Here is a 24,180-nt window from a genome sequence, read left to right as displayed (position 1 = left end):
TGTGTGAAAGAGAGAGAGAACTAATTCAACATATGCATAGTCTAACTTTTGAACACACCACTGACATTTCAGCAACAACGATAATACCTATTACCAAGATCTTGGTTTCTAAGTATCATTCTCCACCAAAAAGAACCAAGTTTCCTTGGATAAACAGCTGGTCATCTGGTCTGGGGCAGGATGGAAAATAGAAAACCTTAGAACACTTGTCCCAGAAAATAAAGAATTATTCAAACAATGGTTGAAGGTGCTCCCTGGCCAAATTTGGGGAAATTTGAGCATCAAAATAAGTAATGATAATAAAGGAGTATAACTTACTGAATATAACAAAAATCTACAGGTTCACACTGAAACAAATAAGAAGAAAAAGCTCTTCCTTGGAGTTTAAAACTAATTAACAGATTTAGAAGAAACGATGGAAACAGAACCACTATTTGGCAACTATCAGGCAAAAATCACTGATGAACATTAAAATTGGGGAGTGAAAGTTTGAGGGATAGCAGTATATTTACATGTCTTAATCTCCCTGTAAGATATTTATTAAATACAAAGTAAAAAATACTGATTTTACAATGGAGAAATCTGGAAGACACTATCTTTAACCGAGTGATCAAAATTAAGATCATGAATAGTCGGACAAATGGACATCATGTCCCTCCTGTAAGAAGGTATTCATACAAAAATGTATAATCCAAATCTAGTCATGAGGAAGCATTAGACAAACCCAAAGTGAGGGACAAAATAAGTAATCTGCACTTTGCAAAAGAAGCAATGTCATTAAAAACAAATATTGAGGAACTATGTATGCTAAACCAAAAAAAAAAAAAAAGTACATGTTATATGATTCCATTCATATCAAACTCTAGAAAATGCAAACTAATGTATAGTGACGGAAAGAGTGTTTTCCTGAGGAGAAAGGGTGCAGGTAGGAGAGTAGGGACTATGAAGGGGTACAAAGAAATTTTGGGGAGTAATGAATTTTGACTGTGGTAATGTTCACACAGTGTATACATCTGTCAGACTTATCAAACTGTACTCTTTAAATACGTGCAGTTTATTATATGTCAATTATACCTCAGTAAAGTTGTTTTAAAAGTTTGAGGAACTATTCCAAATTAAAGGAAGTCAAAAGGATATTTTCTTATAGGAAAAATATGAATAAAGTCTGTGGGCTAGATAATAATAATGGTTCAATGTTAATTTGCTAATTTTGATAATAATAGGAGAGAATATCGTTGTTTTTAGGAAATACATTCTCTAGTATGTAAGGATAAAGGGATATCATGTCTATGAAAAACTTACTCTCAGTTGGTTCAGAAAAAAATATACATATGGGGAGAAGCTAAACAGAGATAAAGTAATAAAGTAATATGATAAAATGTTATCATTTGGCTGAAAGATAAACCAAATTCTCCATACTACTCTTGCAATATTTCTATAAAACTGAATTATGTCAAAATAAAAGAGTTTTTTGTTTTGTTTTTAATAAAGAATGTGGTGCTTAGGAGATTGTGAGCAATAGCCAAGGTATTCATTCATTCATTAACAAATACTGGTTTTTCTCACACGGATGGACCTTGACAACAGTGGCCACACTGGCTTGCCAGAGCAAGTTTACAGAAATAAACCACATGCCAACATCTAAATTTCTAAACCTGATTATTTGAGTTACAAATATATTCTTTTCATTTAACTAACAAGTGTTTATTTAGCACCTATCACTGTACCAAGGTTAGATAGGCACTAGAAAAACAAAGTCCCCTGGAATGAAACCAGGGGAACATGCACAGATACAGGTGTGGCACAGGGAGGAGTGAGTGAATGGATGGAGTCTTGTCAGACAGGGAAAGGAAGAATATGTACCATGAGCAAGGACACTGAGGCAGGATCATGCACGGTGAGCTTGGGGAAATCTAAGTAGCTGGATACAGCTGAAACTTCAAGTATAATGTGAGAAGTGACAGCAAACAAGACAGAGGAGATCAGTCATGCCAAAATCTTGAATATTGGCACCTTCTCAGTAGTCCAGTGATAAAGAATCCACCTTCCAATGCAGGGGACCCGGGTTTGATCCCTGGTCGGGGAACTAGGATCCCACATGCTGCGGGGCAACTAAGCCCACATGCCACAACTACTGAGCCTGCGTGCCTAAACTAGAGAGCCCACGTGCTGCAAACTACAGAGCCCATGCCCTCTGGAGCCCACACACCACAGCTAGAGAGAGAAAACCCGCACGCTACAACTAGAGGGAAGCTCACGCGCTGCAAGACCCAACACAGCCAAAAAATAAAAAATAATAAGTAAATAAATAAATAAATAAATATTTAAAAAAAAAATCTTGGTATTCCATGCTAAGAAAGCTAGGCTTCGGGCTTCCCTGTTGGCGCAGTGGTTGAGAATCCGCCTGCCAATGCAGGGGACACGGGTTCGAGCCCTGGTCTGAGAAGATCCCACATGCCACGGAGCAACTAGGCCCGTGAGCCACAACTACTGAGCCTGTGAGTCTGGAGCCTGTGCTCCGCAACAAGAGAGGCCGCGATAGTGAGAGGCCCGCGCACCGCGATGAAGAATGGCCCCCACTTGCCACAAATAGAGAAAGCCCTCGCACAGAAACGAAGACCCAACACAGCCATAAATAAATAAATAATTAAAAAAAAAAAGAATCCGCCTGCCAATGCAGGGCACACGGGTTTGATCCCCAGTCCGGGAAGATCCCACATGCCTCGGAGCAACTAAGCCCCTGTTCCACAACTACTGAACCTGTGCTCTAGAGCCCGTGAGCCACACAAAAAAAAAATGTAATGCAAGAGGAGGAGCCAGTTTAGAAAAGAAGAGAACAAACTTGTTTATACCTATTAGAGATAGAGTACCTTTGGCAACAATGTCTTTTGGCAATGTTACAAATCAGGAGTTTACCAGGGAGATCACTCTGTTATAAAAATATTGCTACTAAGTGTTTTAGATGTTAAGTATGTAGACTATTAAGTTACTGGCCACATTTTGATCTACTCCCGCATGTGTGAAGTGACTTGAGTAAAGAAGATAGTTCATTGCAGTAAGATTTATAACAACAAAATATTTTAGAAATACCTTAAATGTCATCAATACATGATTGGCTAAATGTCTGATTTCTTATTTGCAATGTGTCAGTCAAATAGGAAGTCAGCATTTTTGGACAGATAATTTAAGTCCAGAATGAAATAGAAAAAAGGTTGACTGAAATTAAGTTCATAATACTTTAAATTAATCTATTCTACTACACCCATATTCATAGTAGACTCAAAATAAATATAACTTCAAGTGAGTAATCTAAAAATCATAAAACACCATAGCTGACAGGTATTCTAATTAAAGCAAGTTTGAGTATTAACCAACCTCCATAAAATCCTTTAAACGAAGTCTAAGTCAACCAATATTTTTACTACCTTAGTTTCATAACTGTAATAATAAGTACAAATGTTTGTATGTCACTTTGGAGTTTAAAAACCATTTTCAACTTCTGATTACCATTGAATCTCAACAATCCTGTGAGCAGGTGAAAATCACAAGCCAAAAGTTGAGATGAAAGCTTTATCATTACTATACCTCCAAGGCAAAGTTTCAAGATTAAAGATAGAGACAGTTTTATTCTTTCAAAAGAAAAGAAGTTTAATTCCTCTGGTTTCTCAGGCTGCAAGACAGTTAGTGACTTTGTTCTCCTAATTTTTAAATCTGTAACTCCCAAAAAAAGACACACAACTAGCCAAAATGAGGCACAGTGGAAATCTTTCCAAAACCACATTTCATACAATTTCCCTATTCTCCATCAAAACTTATAATGGAAAATCTTTATGTTCTAGTTTTCTGAGACAAATTCTAAAAATAAGCTCATGTGTCACTCAGTGAACAAGACATACTTCAGGTAGGTCCACAAATTCCTATAGGCAACTTAAAGCAACATTTTACCAAAGCAAAAGGATGTAATACAGAAGCAAATTGTCTCCACACAAATCACACTACTAAGTCTCACAGGTGTCCCCAGCCCCTTGGGTATTTACTTACCTCCAAAGGCACAATGATGGATGGCTTCTTTTTCAGTTCCTCACATTTCCTCTTCTTACAGATCTGATGGCTGTTCTTTCTATTCTTGCAGTAGGTACATTCACCACAATTGGTCTTCTGCTGGCAGGGCTCACAGACCCCACATCGCTTTCGTTTCTTCTTTTCCAAAGTAGGTAGCAAAGTTGTGTAGGAAGGAGAAGAGGAGGTACTGACAAGTGACACTGGCCTAGACACCACTGTGGTGTTGATGTCAACCATGCTGGTGGCACTGATCTGGGAGCTCCCTCCTTCCAATTTGCTGGGACTGGCCTGGGAGAGGTGGACAATGCCCTGTGAAGCATGGTGGAGTCCTCTCTCAGGGGCTATTGTGAACCCCTGAGTGTTAGCTGGCAGAAAGCTTATATGAACCTTCTTCTTATTTTCTATATTGTTTATAGCCATTGCGGGAGGTACCGAACTTATCTCTGAGTTTGATGATGGTTGAGGAGTGTGACCTAAGCCCGAAGGCAAAATCTGCAGAGTGCCCTGGACCTCAAGCCCAGATGAAACAGTGCTCTGGGGCTCAGGCCATTCTGGGAGAGCATTACAGGTAGCAACTGGGTTAAGAGGAGCAGGAAGAAAGATATCGGGGTCTGAGGCAGTACCACCACCCATACCGAGGACTTGCTGATTTAATATAGCACCAAAGACCTCTCCTTGGACTGGAATAGCACCAGGAATCTCTGGTGGGTCTGGGGTCTCACCCAGAGGCTCTCCATGAACTGGGTTAGCACCAGGAACTTCCCATTGATGTGGGACAGCACTAAAGGCCTGTCCTAGGACAGGGGTGGTATCAGGAACTTCCTGTTCATCTGGGGTAGATTTGAGTACCTCTTGATGATCTGGTTTAGCACCAAGGGTTTCTTGTGCTGAACCTGCCAAGAGGAGTTTTATTAATGAGGTAGGATATATTGACCCACCAATAGTCAAACAGTTTCTAAGGTCCAATTCAGGTACAACCTTATTAAAGCTGGAGGTGGGGCAGCAATCATGTTCACTTTTGATGGGATCCAGGTAAGAATCAGATAGCTTAAGAGATTCTACTCGTGAACCCAAATCTTCTAACTGAATGCTGGGGTTTCCTTCAGAGATAACCCTGAGGGCTGCTTTTTGGAGCAAAGGAACACAGAGAGTGTCCTGAGCAAACATTCTAGGGGAATCACTGATATCATTCAATGTCTCTCTAGAGAATAGTCCTTCACCACCACGTGTCCCTTCCAATGACCCAGAAAGAACCTCTGCTGCAGGGCCACTATGAGTAGAGCGATTTATTTTGGAATCCTCCACACTTTGGGACCAAGACCGGGTTGTCTCTTGGCTCTCATCTTTTATTAATGATGCATTTTGTATGCCAATTAGATTCTCTATATCAGGAGGGATTGAGGGGTCTTGCACTGGGACTGAATCACTTTCTGCATGCTTTACTCCCATGTCAGTAAGTACCTTATAATCACACTCATGTTGCTTTCCTAGATTCTTAGGAGGTGGAACTTTCTTGGGTTTGGCTATGACCGCTGGGGGCTGGGAGAGTCGTCTGCTAAGAGAGGTGCTTCGGAGAGCCATTGTAAACCCATTGCAAGTTAAGGACTCTGGGTTCTGAAAAAGAACCTCAGTCCTATCCAAATTCATTCGTGCTGCTCCAGCTCTTGTCAGAAGGCTTCTGACTGGCATAGGCAGTTTGGGTTCTGTTTTTTTCTTAACACCTCTTTCTTGAATTAATTGCTTTAATTTTCCAGGGCTCACAGTCTTGACTGTCACCACATTTTTGTTGGCTGGCTTAGATCCCTTCTTCAGTTGGCTGTTTTTCTTTTTGTTTAGATCTTCCCTCCTGACTAATTTGGAAGGCCTTGCATGGCGAGATCGAGACATAGCTACGGAGTAGGAAAAACTGAAAGGGCATGAGGAACAGAGTCATTGGTCCTTTGGAAAGTCTCACTTCTGAGGAGAATCCGGATGCACCATGGTTGTGCTCAGTCGCAGGAGGTTTTGGTCTGAAATAACAATGACAAAACATTGGGAGTGAGTCTTCTTCCTATGCAATCCCTCATTTGAAATAGAATATTTCCTAGCAATTATTAATTAAAATTAAGGAACTGAGAATATTGACTGCAAAAGGAAAATATAATAGACATAAAACACACTAAAGTATCCTATAAATCCTGGATTCACAAATAAAGCTCCTTTAATTCCTGTGACAACTGATTAAGTTGATGAAGTCCTTTGAATAAGCTAAGCATGGGAGTTTCTTTACATTAGAAACCGCAATTATGGACTTCCCTGGTGGCGCAGTGGCTAAGAATCCGCCTGCCAATGCAGGGGACACGGGTTCGAGCCCTGGTCTGGGAAGATCCCACATGCTGCAGAGCAACTGAGCCCGCACACAACTACTGAAGCCCACGCGCCTAGAGCCCGTGCTCCACAACAAGAGAAGCCACCGCAATGAGAAGCCCGCGCACCGCAACGAAGAGTAGCCCCTGCTCGCCAAAACTAGAGAAAGCCCGCGCGCAGCAGAGAAGACCCAATGCAACCAAAAAAAAGAAACCACAACTATCGTAGTTACATGTAGTTTAAAGCTTAAATCCTAATCTTTACAAATTTGGATACTTAAAAAGTTATCTCTTAAACTCTTTCCTAAGCACATCACCATACAGGCAGAGGTATCATCTGTTGGACAGTAAAGCTGGTAAAGCCAGAGGAAGAAGAGGCTTGTATTATCCAAGAAACTCTACTCTTTGGAGATCCAGTAACATTAATACCATATTCCAATTAACCATCCACAGATTTTGAGTTTTATACATGTACACAAAAGTAGCATAAACTCTTGGGAGTTAGTATTTACAGATTAGGTTACAAATAAGACTCACAGGTCCAACAAATATCTGTTGAGTACCTCCTCTGTATAAGGAATGCATTGTGGCGGGCACTGCCCACACCCAGAAATGATGTCCCTCCTTCCTCTTTCACCCGACTTAATCCAAAAACTGATGGTTCTAAACTCCCTTCTACCAAGGGTCCCAGAAGTCTCATGATGAATGCCTAGGCAAAGAAATTGGAAATAAAGAGAAAATGAGATAATTAGAACAGTAAAGCATACTACATAAGCAACTATTATTTGAAAAGTAAGAAAAGAGGGAAAAATGAAAGGGGACTGACTAAGAGTCATCATCAGTTGCATTTTTGTCTCCTCAGATTGCCTACCCTGACCCCAAATAAGACCAAGCTAAGAGGAAGAGTGACGCTCACCATACAAAATATATCAGTAGGGCTTCCCTGGTGGCGCAGTGGTTGAGAATCTGCCTGTCAATGCAGGGAACACAGGTTCGAGCCCTGGTCTGGGAAGATCCCACATGCCGCGGAGCAACTAGGCCCGTGAGCCACAATTACTGAGCCTGCGCGTCTGGAGCCTGTGCTCCGCAACAAGAGAGGCCGCGATAGTGAGAGGCCCGTGCACCGCGAAGAAGAATGGCCCCCACTTGCCACAAATAGAGAAAGCCCTCGCACAGAAATGAAGACCCAACACAGCCATAAATAAATAAATAAATAAATAAATAAATAATTAAAATTAAAAAAATATATATATATCAGTAGACTTCCTAAAGATCATGGAATCAAGAGTGTGACAACAAACTGGGTGAGGATTCTTTAACAGTTGACAGGTTGCTGGATTTGTAAGAAAATCTGGTGTAGGAGAATGGTTACCAAAAACTGGTTTACAACCAAGTGATCACCAGTCTGTGGCGAAATGAGAAAAAAAAAAAAAATAGGCTGAGTACACCTGAAACTAACACAACACTGTAAATCAACTACACTTCTATTAAAAAAAAAAAATGAGGCCGTATAAAGTTTTTCATAAGGTTGAATTTATTATTATTTAATCATGCTTTCCTGTTTTCTCTCATTAAAATGTCCTTTCTAAAAAACGTGGAGAATTCCCTGGCAGTCCAGTGGTTAGGATTCCGCACTTCCACTGCAAAGGGCACAGGTTCGATCCCTGGCTGGGGAACTAAGATTCCGCAAGCTGCGAGGCTCAGCCAAATAAATAAATAAAGTAATAAAAGTCCTTTTTTTGTGAAAAGGTGGAGATAGGCTTATTTATTTAATGTTATTACTTGGCAAAGTAAAAATGTGACAGCCCTCTACCAATTCTCAAATTTTGGTTTTGTTTTTGTTGTACTCATCTGATCCTGGTAATCCTGGGATGCACTAGTTGCTTTAGTGGCTAGAGATGGTGTCACATCAGAAAACCCTGAATTTGAATCTGTGGTCACCAGCTGTGTCCTTCAGCAAACTACTTAACAGGAGGTCAAGTTTTCTGCATCTGAAATGAGGTTGTTTTGAGATATCAATGGGCTCCTCTGAGGAAAACCTAGTGGTAGTGGTTTCATCCTTGTGATATCTGAGGTAAGAAGAAGGACTTTGGAATTAGGTAGACGTGGGTTCAATTTCCAGATCAGAAACATTACTAGCCATAAGCTTAATGGTAGTTATCATTATTGTAGAACAAGTTTAATCCTCAGTCTGTCATATCCTGCAAAACAAGATCTAGTTCTTTTGTTTCTGTTCCCATCTAACACGCTGTAGGCCACACACTATAATAAAAGATCTCAGAGAACAACATTTAGAGGCAAAGCATTGAGCCTTTAAGAAAGACTTTTAAAATAGACATTAGTGATAACATTAACCACAAGAAAAATAACATTTTGATAAACCTGTGCTGAATACAAATACTAGGCCAGAGAATACTCCACTTGAGTTCTTGGCATCTAAGCTTATGGCTTTCCCCCTTTTCTTAAAAAAAGAAAAAAAAGTTTGGCTGCACTACCTCTTTGGCTGTGAAAAGCTGTAGGATATTTTCTCCAAAGACCACTGCTTTTTGTACCAGCATTTTTAGAAAACAAAAGACATTCCAATTCTAATCTCCAGAAAGTCAGCAATCTTTATAAGGATGTTTTTTCGGATAGCAAAAAACAATCCATTCCATTCTCTAGAAATTCAACAATATCTGTCTAAACATGCTTTATCGCTTATATCAGGATTACCTTGCTAAAAAATTATTAAGAGCATATAATCTAAATATTGCAATTAGCCATAAAAATTAAAATTCATATATGTTGCAAGTAATCTGAATATGCCAGAGGGTGTCACGGGATCTGCTTTTGAAAGTAGTTTATAAATTGATCTCTGTCTCATATATTCTTTTATATTTTTAAATGGAAGTGCTTTAGAAATCCAGACTTGTAATTAAGATAATGTTTACTATTCAAACCTTATCTCTTGAAAAAGAGCCTGTCAAGGAAATGGAAAAGGTATGAGCAACATGGATTGGAAAGATGTGGCCTCTTTGAATGGTAACAGCCTTTTTATGAGATCGTGAAAGAGGCCAATGACCCCTGAAAAACCCAAATGCAGGGAAGAAACCACTGGGTACCACCCAGCCAAAAAAACAATCAGAAACAAAATAAGGACTCCCACAAGATCTTAATTTTACTTGGCTCCACTGATGAAATGTAACCCCCTTTTGTAAATAAACTAAATTATCCCCAGGGCTGGGGTGGGGGTGGGGGCTGGAGGGGGGAAGGAGTCCATTCTATTATATAGATCCACATTTAAACATGGAATTATCTGCACAGATCTTATGAAATTTATTTTCCTTATTAATTTGTAAACATTATTAAATGCTTTATTTCCTTGTTTTGTGCGTTTATTTACTACAGAGTGTTTAAGTCATAGAAAAATACATTTACAATTAAATACTAATTCCACTTCTGTTTTTCATTTCTGATGAAAACTGACATTTCAATATTTCTCAAAATCAGTTTTATTCTACTCTAGAGTATATTCAAGAGTCTGAGTGCTACTGAGGTTGCTACAGGATAACATGATTGGAGAGAAAATAAGAGAATAATGTCCCTGTTATCAAACATATATAGCAGGCCCCGGAGGGGGAACCACATGCAATTGACACTATCCTGTGAGTTTTTGTTTTCCTAGAAGAGAAAACAAAGTGAAACAAACAAACAAACAAACAAAATTCCCAACAACTGTGAGATGCAAAACATTACTTAACTAGTCTTTTCACCAGAGGGCACCAAGACCCCTAACCCACAATAAAAAAAAAATTTTTTTTTTTCCTAAGATGTCCTGTGACATAGGGGACTGGAGTAGTGTATGAGATCCAAATATTACTGTCCAGGAGATAAGGGCCAACTCATAATTTGAAACATGAAAAGAGATGCCAGCCCAAAGAAGAAAATATAAGATTACAGAGAAAGTGGAGAAGTGGCAAGATCAGGCCCCAGGGCCTATGAAAGGATCTGCTAATTATTCACACATAATTTAAACATACCTAAACAAATTGGTCAACAAACAGGATCAGACTTTTGCCTCAATATTATCTGAGCTTACTAAGTAGTCAGCCTTTCCCTAAAGAGTCTTAAAAAAAGAAAAAAAAGAAAAGAAAAAAGCAATTATTTGATGTGATCACCTTGCCTAGAAACTGAAAAGCTGACTTCCTAAACTGTATCAGTTGTCTGTAAAGGACAATATCGACAGTACCGTGTCAGAAAAATTCTCTCCCACTTACATCCCCCATCCTCCTTCTGGATCTCCCAAAGTCCCCTGGGCAGGAAGTGGCTGAACTGATGTAACCATCCAGCCCACATGTCAATTTAAAATTATACTGCAATCCTTCCCACCACCAGCAGTGGCCAAAAAAGTGGTATTTGCATACATAGAGCTAGTTGCAAAAGAAACTCTGATTTAATAGTCACTCCATTCAGCTCCTTAGAATTTAAAGGCTACTGCACTTGACTGAGAAATACAAGACTTAAAACATTTCTTTTTAAAAGGCACCACCTGGCTTAGTTTCCTCCAGCAACTAAGTTCTAAAGGAAGAGGAGGTGGGCGGGCTGCTTGCTGTTCCTAGATAGTTTTGTACCACAGGAAGTGTGAGAGCCTTCGGCACATGGAAAGGCTGTGGAGGGAAACTCACTAGAATGCCAGCAGATTTAGTCAAAGGCTCCTTCCATATGTAAAACACCCCTGCTGCCCTGCAGAGAGCGAAGAAAAAAAGGCCAAAAAGGGCCACAGAAAAGGGAAGGGACAAGTTAAATGGAGATGGAATGATCATTCCAAAAACAAGAAAAGCATAAAACACGTTGGGAAAAGAGGAAAAAGCAGAAGGAAGAAAATGTCTAAAATGGAAAAAAAAAAAAAAAGCCAAAAAGTAGAGGAAGGGGAAGGACTATATAGTAATAAAGCTAGAATATAAAAAGACAACTGGGATCAAAATGCTGAAGACTAAAGGTAGAAAGATGGAGGGGGTGGAAAAAGAGAAACTTAAGTGTACAGAGAAGGAAAAATACAGAGGCAAAGAAGAGGGTGGGGGAGGGGAGGGACGAACAAGATAAAGAAGATTGGAGGAGGAAGAGAAACAAAGGGCAGGGACAGAGGTGATCCAAACCTCCAACCGATCAATTCTGGAAGACCAGAGCTGGGAGCCATAGTTAACCCTCATTAAAATGGTAAGCGGTGATCCAGGAGTTCTTAATCTGAGCTACCAATCTTTCCAAAGAGATACAGTGTATACTAATAACTCTCGTACTTGATTCGGAAGTTTAATTGAAATCATAACATTGTTTTAAACACTGTCATACATTGACAACCAACCTAATTAAGATCTCTTAATTGGGGAGGCAAGGGACTTGGGCTTTAACCTGTGTAACTAATACAAACCAATAAAACCAATAAAATCAGGAAGCGCACCCAACGTCACGTTACCTGAGGCTTTTAGATCTTAGAAACAACGCTGACCAATCCCCAAACATCTCCTTATCTACACACCCGCCTTGTTTAATTGTAGACAAAATTCCTAATATGCCTTAAAAAGCTCTCGCCCTAACTGGTTCACAAACACCTTTTCCATACTCATTTTGGCATCCTGAGTGAGGACGGAAGAAGCCAACGTTTTTATTTTACTCTTTAACGTTGAGATGGGGAGAAGGATGGTCCCTTTTCGGTTCAGGGCGGACCTGGGGTTGCTACCCTGTAGCGCCGCCCTTCAACTCATGTGGGTGCAGCGCTCAGCGCACCCTGCCGACACTAGGCTGTGCACCTAATCTTTTCCTCGCTCAGGGTCTTGAAACACTTTTCAAACATGTCTTTATAAACTGATCCTTACTATGATATATCATGCAGCTCATTGTGTGCCGGAGAGTGTTACGGGCGAGGAGAGAAAGAGGCACTGGAGAGACCTGGTTAATTTGGGAGGAGGACGAGTTGCCGGCGGGGGAAAAGACTCCTAGTTCAAGCAATATCTGTTCTCTTGTTGATACATTAATTTTTATTGGGTCAGAAAAGCCCAATCTGTGTTCTCCATTACCGCGGAAAGTGTACTGGGGCAGGCCAGCAACTTCCCGACCACTTTCTGTAGCCCCTAGTAGCTGAATCGTTTGGGAGTGTGGGTGAGAGGGAGGGAGGGAGGGAGGGAGGAGAGGGGAGGAAGAGAAGAGAGGGGTGAGGGGGAGACGGCGAGAGACCTAGCCCAGCCCCGGCCCCTCACGTGCCGCCCGGCCGGTCCCCGGCACCCGGCTCTGCGGACCTCTCATCCTTGGGGCCCGCTCCGCGATTCCGCCCTAGTGGGACTGATGCGACGGCAAGCCAGCGCGTTCGGCGACCGAGTGGCGCTCCTAAGAGTTTTTAGAAGGCCATTTTGACAGAACACTGTTCTATTACTCCACTCCCTTCTTCCCGGATCAGCGTAACTCCAGGTCAGCCTCTGGCAAGACTCTCCTACTACCTCCACCCCAAAAGCTACGTCCCTGAAGCCCCCTCCCGGGAAAGCTCAAGGAGGCAAGTGCCAAATGTTTTCTCAGGGGACCGGCCCCCTATATCAGCCTAGGGGAAGGAGAAAACTTGTTCGGGGGTACGCTTGAGCGTGGGACAGCCAGGGTTCCCTACCCGCAACTTGCCCTACGACTCTTCCCTCTCCTCAGCCCGAGGCGCATCAATCGCCGGCCCAGTCAGGCATCCCCCCCCCCCACAGGCCGCACTTGCCCTCCCCCCCAATCCGGTTTCCAGCGGAGCCCGGGGTCCTACCTCGAGGCGCTCCAGCTCTCCCCACCCGGCGCCGCAGCCGCGTCCTCCGGCCGGGGGGCATTGTTTACCACCCGCAACAAAAGCGCCCCAAGCAGCCCTGGGTGGGGGGGTCGCCGCGGGGAGCGGGCCCACCCCCGCGGCCCCGGCGGCCCCGCGGACGCCGAGCCCCGGCCCACGTCCAGCCTCAGCGGTGCACTGTCCCTCGCAACGCCTTCCGGCCTCCGCGTGTGGCTCCCCGGACCCCTGCCCTCTGCCCCAACCCCAACTCACCACTGGCCCCCTCAGGCTCCGAGGGCTGCGCGCGTCCCCCCGGCTCCAAGCCTGCACCAGCCCTCGGGCGAACTTTCCAACTTGCGCTCGTCCCCACAACTTCGGAGCCCGGGGCCCCGGCGGGCGCGAGGGGCGCGGGCGGGCCCCGGGCGAACACCTACCGGCTCCTGGCAGGGTCAGGGCCCGAGCCCCCGGGGTGGGCGACTGCTTCCCAAAGGTCCACAGCGGAAAGGCAGGTAGAGTTGCATGACTGGGGCGGGGCAGGGGGGCGTCCCGGGGGGCAGACCCGGGAGCTGAGGGCCCAGCGGCTGCGCGCACAAAGCGGCGCGGGAGCGGACTGCGCTGCCACTCCCCGCCAGGTCAGCCCCCCGGAGCAGCACTGTCTCCCCAGGACAGACCTCAGGGAGCGAAGCTGGGGCTCTGCCTTCCCTGGACCCTGCACTACTGAGCGAGCGGCAAAACGCGAGCTGGATTTCCCCAAACTGGAGCTGGACTCCTCTCTCGACCCTTACCCCTCCCCTTGGCCCTCCTCTCTCTTGACATTTATTTATTTATTTATTTATTTATTTTGAGGTCAAAGGAGAGTATTGAAGAGGGAGAGCGTTGTCAACGTTTTCTTGTCATTATCTTTTCTCCGAGGGACTCTCGGGCTGAGAGAGAAGTTTTAGGGTCTCTCAATTGAATGTTTATAGGTACATTAATGGGACGCCAGGTCAGAGGTGACACCATTGAGGCATATCTGCGTCGCGAGCAATGGAAAACTGCCCTCAACACCTTAGAGAGAAGCCAGAGGAGGGTTGTGTTCCCTTGACTCAGAGCTTGATGTCTGCAAAGGTCGTCATAACATTTTTGTTAGTTATTTGCCCCCGTACTTTGGCGGTATTCACTTTATGGATGAAGAAATGAAGGCACAGGAAGAAGTAAGGTTTTATCATTAGGAGGAATAACCAGTAGCATTATGCCAAAATTAAGACTGACTGGGGCATCTGAATTTCTCCCTAAGTGTTTGATGGCTGTTGCTTCTTCCAGCAGTCAGTTATTAAACAGATCTGGGAATCCAGATCTTCAATGGAGTCACAGTGGTAAGGAAAATGCTGTTCATGGAACAATCATTCCTCCCAGGTCAAACTTCAACGGAAGGGAAAGACTCCTTCTATCATTGCCTTCCACACCATTCTACCCCCATTCTGCACATAATTTTTATTCTTTGTTATACCTGCATTAATAAGCATAACCAGATTGTTCTTTTGAGAAAGATTCCTAAACTTTCAGCTTTTCTCACTGATCGATTCATTCAAACTTATTATTGAGTTAGAAGCTAGGCCTACAGAGTTAAATGCAATTTGCTTCCTACCCAGGAGGAACACATTCTGGGTTTGCAAGCAGAACAAACTAATGGCTGCACTACAGTGTTTTCAGTGCTACAGTCAGATAAATACATTGATTGGAGAAAGAAATGTGGTGTTTGTTTTTTTTTTTTTTTGAAATGTGGTGTTTAAAATAAATCTTATCTGAAAAAAGGGACTCTTCTCAGTCAATGTTTCCAAAAGGCTAATTGCTAATATCTTGTCGGAGTTTGACTCAAAACTTGATTTTCTTAAAGAACAAAAGGAGAAAGACTATCATGTAATAGCAATATCCTGGCTTTTGTCAATTAATTGAAATGATTAACTTAAAAAAGTATTGAAATGGGAAAATCACACAAAGACGTAGAAAAATGACCATGGTGGGACTTCCCTGGTGGTCCAGTGGTAAAGAATCCGCCTTACAATGCAGGGGACGCAGGTGCAATCCCTGGTCAAGGAACTAAGATCCCACATGCCCTGGGGCAAGTAAGCCCTCACGCCACTAAGCTCGTGGGCCTCAACTAGAGAGCCCGCATGCCACAAACTATAGAGCCCGCATGCCGCAAACTATAGAGCCCACGTGCCCTGGAGCCTGCGCGCCACAACTAGAGAAGAGAAAACCTGCACACCACAACTGGAGAGAAGCCTGTGCACCGCAATGAAAGATCCCACATGCCTCAACGAGGATCCCATGTGCCGCAACTAAGACCAGGCACAGCCAGAAATAAATAAAATAAATTAAAAAAAAAAATGACCGTGGCAATGCTTATTCTCTTCATTCCATAAATATTAGTTGAGTCCATACCATGTGCCAGGCACAGTTCCATACTTTGGGGAAACAGCAGTGAGCCAAATGAAACCTCTGCTCTTGTGGTGCTTGCATTCAATCACGGAACGGGGCCAGGAGAATAAAAAAGGCTAGAAAGCAGAATACATATAGTGTGTCAGATGGTGATGGTCAGAGGGAGGGGAAGAAAAGCAGAGAAGGGGACAGGGACTGCTGGGGAAGGCTGCAATTTTAAATACAACGAACAGCTCATGGAATAGATCTGAAAGAGATTAAGGAAGGAAACCGGGGAAGATTTTATGCTTAGGAAGGAGCAAGTGCAAAGGCCCTGAAGGTAGGTTTGTGTCTGTGGCAACACAACAATTTCACTGTATTTCACAATGGTAAAAAAAATTGGAAACTGTAAGTGCCCATCCAAAAAAAAAAAAAAATAGATAACTCCCACTGACCAAGTCTGAGACAATTTTTAGTTTGGAAAAGAAGTTTAGCTTGGAAAAACAAATTTGGAAGTCATCAGCATGTAGATGACATTGAAAGCCACCTTGGCATCTGAGACTTAAACATAGCACCTAGCAACGTCATGTCCATCTGAACCTGTTAGAAAAGGGGTCTGATAATTATAACAGAAACTAAAAGGTTGAACAAGTCATGGGAAGCTAAACAATAACATGAGGTGTCTACCCAAGGAGAAAAAAAGAAAATGCAATTCTTTCCAGTCCTCAGTATCAAAGAATACATGTTTAAGCAATTTCCCACTATCCTTGTCTATTCTTTCTTAATAACAAAACAAGAATTCCTGTCTTATTTCCAAACACCTCTCTAGGAAAGAGATGTGAAAATACACATAAGGTGAGTATTGGAACTGTGCTTATATAGCTTCTTAAATACATAACTGTACTTTCATCTTAGCTGCCCTGCTTACTAATCACCTTAGGCAGTGTCCTAGGGAAAAATATATACTCCCCTCAAACACACACACACACACACACAAACACACACACACACACACGGTTTCTTTCCTAAGGAATATAATCTCCACTGACAAAAAAAAAACTTTTTTATTCCATTGGAAAAATTTCTTAAATCGGCAATACTAAGTGTTGATGAGGAACTCTTACACATTCCTAGTAGTATAAATGGTACAAACAAATAAGAAAGGCAAACTTATGATTCTCTATAAAGACAGCAGGGATAGATAAATAATATAATAGTAGGTAGGAAAACGTTAATAGTCTCTTGGTGATCTGGGACACTACAATCTACAAGGTCCTGGAAGAGCAGGGGAGGCTGGGCAAGATAAACCTGCAATAATAGCTCAGCATTGAAAAAGATACAACGCAGTCAATTCTGCTAGGAGTCCAAGAGAGCAAGGAAAACTTAAAGTAGAAAAGACCCAAGGGAATTCTCAGAGAATTTGCACGGAGCAGGTTTGCAGGAATTGGTATTTACTGGTCAGTTTACTGGCAGACACAGACTTAAGGTCTTTTTCTCACTCAAGCTTCTAAATTGAATCCAAAGATTGTCAAGAATACACAGGATACATACAATACATGGTAGGTACAAACCAAAAGACACCTCAGTAGAGTAGGTGGAAGAGGAAATCAAATTGATACCGTGAGGGAGGAAAAAAAAATTGGGATTGCCAGAATTGGTTTCGGAAGGAATTGGAAAAATTAGCATACCTTCGTAGTAACTGTAGAGCATGAAGATATAGTCTAGTTATGATAATGAAACAGGATCTTTTATAATATAGTCAGCTTCCAAAAGGACCGTATATCAAATCAAGAACTTGAGTGTGATCAAGTATGGTTTTGGTGAAAACTCCTTCCCTACTTCCTATGACAAGATAGGCCATTTTCTCCATTTATGCCTTGTCCAGCAACTTTAATGGTAAGCTTTCCAACCCACTAATTAATTTGTCCACTTAACCTCTCCCAAACTCAACCTGGAAGCAACCTGACTTGACTTCTATATCCCCATCATTCATGTTCTCTGCTGCTTGCAAGCGGCAGAATTCTGTGGGAGCCTTAGCCAGCTTTGAAATCTTAAGACCTAAATCTGCCTGAGGTCTTTATTTCTCCTCAGCAATCCCTATTTTGGAAGATTTTGAGTATCCTCCTGCCATGGGACCTGTTCTAAGCCTTCCTATGCCTCACCTCCAAAGCTGCCCATAGCCCAGGCTGTCAAGAGAGGCCCTCAAGGGACTTTCCTGGCGGTCCACTGGCTAAGACTCTGCCCTTCCACTGCAGGGGTCAGGAAACTAAGAAACTAAGAAACTAACATCTCACATGCCAAGTGCTGCGGCCAAAAAAAAAAAAGGCCCTCAAGAAACAGGTTTCTGGGCTTCCCTGGTGGCGCAGTGGTTGAGAGTCTGCCTGCCAATGCAGGGGACACGGGTTCAAGCCCCGGTCTGGGAAGATCCCACATGCCGCGGAGCAACTGGGCCTGTGAGCCACAATTACTGAGCCTGCGCATCTGGAGCCTGTGCTCCGCAACAAGAGAGGCCACGATAGTGAGAGGCCCGCGCACCGCGATGAGGAGTGGCCCCCACTTGCCGCAACTAGAGAAAGCCCTAGCACAGAAATGAAGACCCAACACAGCCATAAATAAATAAATAAATAATTAAAAAAAAAAAAAAAATCACCGTTATAAAAAAAAAAAAAAAAAAAAAAAGAAACAGGTTTCTTTTTTTCTTCCTCAGTTTTATTGAAATATAAATGACATACAGCACTGTGTAAGTTTAAGGTGTACAGCATAATGATTTGATTTACATACATCATGAAATGATGACCACAATAAGTTTAGTGAACCTTTATCTCATATAGATACAAAATAAAAGAAAAAACAATATTTTTTCCTTGTGATGAAAACTCTTAAGATATACTCTCCTAACAACTTTTATATTTGATGTACAGCAGTGTTATATTTATCATGTTGTACATTGTATCTCCAGTACTTATTTATCTTATAACTGGAAGTTTGTACCTTTTGACCACCTTCACCTAATTCCCCCTCCCCCCACTCCCCACTTCTGGTAACCACAAATCTGATCTCCTTTTCTATGAGTTTGTTTGTTTGTTTTTGAAGTGTGCTTGACCTACAACACTATGTTAGTTCCTGGTGCACAGTATTTCTATACATTACAAGATGATCACAATAGATTTCTTATTAACCTTTCCCTCCCTTGCTCAACAGCACAATTTCCTTCCTTACCTGAAGTTTCTTCCCTGTTATGGGGCTGTCCATTATCTTGTGCCCTTTAGCTTAGTCTCCATGCTACTTTTTTTTTTTTTTTTTTTTTTTTTACGCTGTGCTGGGTCTTCATTGCAATGCACGGGCTTCTCTAGTTGCAGTGCCCGGGCTCAGTAGTTGTGGCATGCAGGCTTAGTTGTGGTAGGTGGGATCTTGGTTCCCCAACAAGTGATCGAACCCGGGCCCCTTGCATTGAGAGTGCAGAGTTTTAACCACTGGACTACCAGGGAAGTCCCTCCATGCTACTTTATTTAAACAGTTTTTACTACATTAATGAGCCCTTCCTTCTAGCATCTTCAGTCTCTTCTTCATTAGCACCTTCTTCTCTGCTGTCTAGGGGTTGTCCATGTTTATTATGCCCAGGTCATGCCTTTGCTTGACCTTGCTCTCCCATCTACCTTTAGCCCTATTTCTCTCCATGACAAATTCTGTTTCTTGCTGTTTCTTGTTCCTATAACATCTGTTTATTTCTGAGTCCACTGACCTACTCTCCTGACATTACATTCACAACACAGCTTCATTCTCTTTTTTTCCCCCTACATTTTGAAATTCCTCAGTCCTGGAATTCTGTGACACCTATAGGCCATCCTGGTTCTCCTCCTATAAGTCCAACCAAAATGCCTTCACCATCTTCTTTCTCTGGATGCTTCCTTCTTCAGATCTCTCTTGGCACTGCAAACACTTCGAGACTCCTGGTCCAGCCGAAGACTTCCAAAGCTGACTCTCCAGCCATGAATGAATGGGTTTTTTTTTGGTTTTGTTTTGTTTTAACTTTTTGGCCTCACCCCGTGGCATGTGGGATCTTAGTGTCCCGACCAGGGATCCAACTTGCGCCCCCTGCTTTGGAAGCACGGAGTCTTAACCACTGGACCACCAGGGAAGTCCCCAGCCCTGAAGGTTTTGCTCTGTAACTGCAGCCCATTATCTCTAACCCCTGAAGAACTGTGCTGTGTTCCTGACCTCTTTTTTTGCATTTTTCACCTGAGACATTCTGGGACCTGCTCCGCTGATTCTTCCTTCTCGTTGCCTCATACATCGTGACACATTAAAACACACTGCAGGCACATTAAAAACAACTGACTGAATTATTCCTCAATGTTTTCTTCCTCCCCTCTGAGAATTCATTTAAAGCTGTCTTGATTATCTGGTGAGTCTGTTCTAACAAACATACTTTCTCCAGCTCTGTGAATAGAGGGGATGACAAAGTTGGGACAGATACAGGTCTGCCTGGAATGTCCTTCTCCCTCCGGTTCCATCCTCTCCTTCCTCTACATTATTCTCATTCTTGCCAACCTGGCAAACTTATCTTCATCCCTCAAAACCCAGCTCACAAAACTCCTTGTCTGTGAAGCCTCATGTAATAACCCAGGCGGAATTAGGAGCTTCATAGCTCTCTCCACACTGCTTCTGCAGCAGCCCCAGACCTCTGTCATAGCACTCCACTCCAGTTACCAAACCGTATGTCTCTCAAAGGACTTATCTTCCTTTTTTATATTCCCAGTGCTAGCTCAGGACTTAGCACAAAGCAGATACCCAATAGCTCAAGAAACTTTGTTAAATGCCTCTCAGAGGACTTCCCTGGTGGCACAGTTGGTGAGAATCCACTTGTCAATGCAGGGGACACGGGTTTGAGCCCTGGTTCTGGAAGATCCCACATGCCGCGGAGCAACAAAGCCCGTGCGCCACAGCTACTGAGCCTGCATGCCACAATGAAGAGTAGCCTCTGCTCGCCACAACTAGAGAAAGCCCATGCGCGGCAACGAAGACCCAACGCAGCCAAAAATTTTAAAAATAAATAAATAAATGCCTCTCAGAGGTCCTTTTTAAACTCTGTGACTGCGATTATGTAATTCTATATATTTGCACAAATGAGGCTAATTTCTTGATAAACTTCACAGTGTCACAATACCTTAAACCTGACAGAAAATGGAAAGCACCTACTACAGGCTCACACAAAGCTGGGACTCTGTGGGTCCCTTTCCCATTCCCTCCTCTTATATATAAGAGGCATTTCAAAAATAGTTATCATTGTCTTAAAGGTTTCTAAGGCCTTCATCATCTGTAGAATTCTATTATTTAAAATCCACTGACAACTCAGTTCCTCCAGGAAATTGTTCTTAAACAACCCCACCAAACACAGATAACCTCTGAATTATCACCTCTCCTCAGCATTCATGAAGAATAGTGTTGAACTTTATTAATTTGTACTCACTGATTATGTAATTTTGACTCTGCTCATTAGTATTGCATATGTCAACATTTTGTTCCCCCAACTATGTGAAAGCTTAAGGGTAAGACTCATATCTTCTATTTCTTTTGTGTCTTATCTTTTTATAGGACCTAGTACTACAATACCCTCAATAAATATTGCTGACAGGTCAAATACTGACTGACAGAAGCAATTGGATAATATCTCCAAAGTGTTTTTATCTTCTCAGAGAAAAACACTAAGTAAATCCATCAGTGTTATTATTGCTCAAGTGTGTGAATAACAATTGCTACCGTTGAAACTTCCAAATTTACCTCTCTAGACTGAATCCCATTGCTCCAGACGTTTCTTTTTTTTTGGACGCGCCTGCGGGATTTTAGTTCCCCGACCAGGGGTTGAACCCGTGCCCCTTGCAGTGGAAGTGCGGAGTCCTAACCACTGGACAGCCAGGGAATTCCCAGAATATTTCAGCTTAGATCCTTCATAGACATCTTAAACTCAACGTTTCCAATACTACATTACTCTTAAAACACTCCTTTCCATTGGCTTCTATCCTACCCCCCCACCCCCTCACCCACACACATCTCTAGCTACCCCTCTATCTCCTTTACCGCCTCATCATTCTCCAACTGGCCATTAGGTGTTGCAGTTACTCAAGGCTGAGTTCTAGGTTCTCACTCTCTCTCTTTAGGCTTGACTTACTAATATTATATCTTCAGCCCGGGCTGCTCCTTATATATTCTACTCTTTAATATTTCCTCTTGGATGTCTCTGAGGCCTCCGCATACTCAGTGTGTCCCAACCAAGCAACTCATCCTCTCCCCTGTCCTTCTGCTTTGCCCTAAAGCAACACCAAACTGATCCTCTTCCAGTGATTCCTGCTTCAGTGAGTCCATCCAGTCGTGTTTTTTGTGGGTTTCTTTTTGGCCGCGCCACGTGGCTTGTGGGATCTTAGTTCCCTGACCAGGGATCGAACCCATGCCCCCTGCAGTGGAAGCACGGAGTCCTAACCACTGGACTGCCAGGGAATTCCCCATCCAGTCATGTAAACCAGGAACCTAGGAATTATCTTTATCTCCCTTCCCTCACCCCCTAATTGAATCCATCACCAAGTTCTGTCCATTTCATCACTTCAGTGTGTCTCAAATCCACCTTCTTCCCTCCACTCCCATGGCCTGTACTCTAGACCAATTGCCACATCTTGCAATAGTGTGCTCACGTCCACTTTTGTCCTTATTCCATTGTCCAAGCCATGAGCAGAATGATCATTTTGAAATACACACCTCACCATGTCAGCCACAGCTTAATACTGGCTTCATACTGCTTTAGGATAATGTCAAGACTCCTACAGGGGCTACAAGGCTGCCAGTGGCTGTAAGACTTGACCTATTTCTCTATCTCATCTTATATGATAAACATCCTAGTTCTTCTCACTCCAGCCTCAGTGGCTTTCTTCTGTAATTACAAACCAATAATTCCACTCTTGTAAACCAGTAAATTTCATTTGCAGAAAAGTTTCATTTTAGGCAAAGCAAGCACTTTACAGTTCTTCAGTCTAGCAGCTCCCTCTATTGTCTTACACATTTGTCAATGTGAGTGACCTGCCTGAAGCCTGGAAGGACATAGCATGGTAATGTATTTGAAGTTGTGATCAGACCCTTGAAGACACCAAACTCTTCCACCATAAGCTCTGTTTCTTTTTTCTGGTATGCTTTTTCTTTTTCCCTTCCTCAGTTAAGCCCTAGTCATTCTTCACCTTTGGGTTCAAGCATCATTTCCTTAAGGAAGGCTTCTCTAAACTGGTTTAGGTCAATCCCTGTTTTATGGTCTTCTTTTTTTTTTGGCCACGCTGTGCAGCATGTGGGAACTTAGTTCCCCAAAGTACTTATTCCAGTTTAAATTTTACATAAATTTCTGTGGTTACTTGATTAAGATCTCTTTCCCACTAGAATATAAGCTCCCTGAAGTGCAGGAACCAAGTTTTTATTTACTATTGTATATTTGATGCCTAGCACCTGTACAAGAAATACGTGATGAACCACAACAAAAATAAATTAGATCAGTTCTCTAAATAATTTCCAGTTCATTGCTATATCTAATTGTAACTACACTGAGATGATGTAGTTCCTCTTCTGAAATATTCAGAAAACTCTTACTCATTTTTCAAGGCTCAGCTCAACTCTCTAGGTCTTCTTAATTTCCCCCCACAACCCCACCCCAAGAGAACTGGTCTCTTCCCTCTTTGCTCCTTATAGTACTCTATGCATACCCCTAATACTGGACAGATACTGACAAATTATACTTACTTTTTTGTAACTGCTTGCTCTCTTACAAAAGTCTTTGTAGGAATTTTATCTTATTTTCATAGCTTGACCATCTAACATAACACCTGGCGCACAGTAGGTGGACAGTAAATATGTATGGATTGAAAGAATAATGATCTGTTCTGCAGGTCTAGGGGTGCACATACTAAGGAAGTGAAAGGAATATAGCACATATTATGTGCTGTGCACTGTGGTAGGTCCTTTGTCTAAATGATTTTATTTGATATCCATATCATATCTGGGGGATCACCCATATTTTTACAGGTTAGAAACTGAATATCAGGTATTTATTGTCTTTAAGATCACTTACAGGACCTCCCTGGTGGAGCAGTGTTTAAGAATCTGCCTGCCAATGCAGGGCACACGGGTTCGAGCCCTGGTCTGGGAAGATCCCACATGCTGCGGAGCAACTAAGCCCATGCTGTGCCACAACTGCTGAGCTCGCGCTCTAGAGCCCACAAGCCACAACTACTGAGCCCGTGTGCTGCAACTACTGAAGCCCACACACCTAGAGCCCGTGCTCTGCAACAAGAGAAGCCACCTCAATGAGAAGCCGGTGCACCACAATGAAGAGTAGCCCCCGCTCACTGCAACTAGAGAAAGCCCATGCACAGCAACGCAGACCCAAGGCAGCCAAAAAATAAATAAAATTTAGAAAAAAAGATCACTTACCTACTAAGTAGAGAAACAGACATTCAATGTTTCTGTTCTTTTTCACTATACTCTGTTAGAAATTTAATGTACAGCTTTGGAGGACTGTAGAAAAAGATTTGATTTAAAAATGTCACTTTTCATTTTTTGAATACCAGATTACTA

The 24,180-nt window shown here is 42.5% G+C and overlaps 1 protein-coding gene across 5 annotated transcripts in view; it reads right to left on the bottom strand.

Moving 5' to 3' along the window:
- The window catches only part of TET1 (tet methylcytosine dioxygenase 1), a 128,487-nt gene extending 114,681 nt beyond the window's left edge, over positions 1–13,806 (bottom strand). For 3 of the 5 annotated variants that reach the window (XM_068547694.1, XM_068547698.1, XM_068547697.1), the window contains exons 1-2: positions 13,608–13,806; positions 4,042–6,071 (exon numbers count right to left, since the gene is read on the bottom strand). In XM_068547694.1, coding sequence (XP_068403795.1) covers positions 4,042–5,949 — 1,908 coding nt within the window. In that variant the 5' untranslated portion in view covers positions 5,950–6,071; positions 13,608–13,806. Of the gene's footprint in view, positions 1–4,041; positions 6,072–10,663; positions 10,705–13,176; positions 13,209–13,607 lie in introns of those variants that run through there. The other 2 variants (XM_068547696.1, XM_068547695.1) reach the window with 2 other exon arrangements.
- Positions 13,807–24,180: the final 10,374 nt, after the last annotated feature.

Source organism: Eschrichtius robustus, chromosome 7, assembly GCF_028021215.1.
Source record: "Eschrichtius robustus isolate mEscRob2 chromosome 7, mEscRob2.pri, whole genome shotgun sequence".
Lineage (NCBI taxonomy): Eukaryota > Metazoa > Chordata > Mammalia > Artiodactyla > Eschrichtiidae > Eschrichtius > Eschrichtius robustus.
The sequence above is the reverse complement of the archived record's forward strand: the minus strand, read 5'-3'. Positions and strand labels throughout refer to the sequence as shown.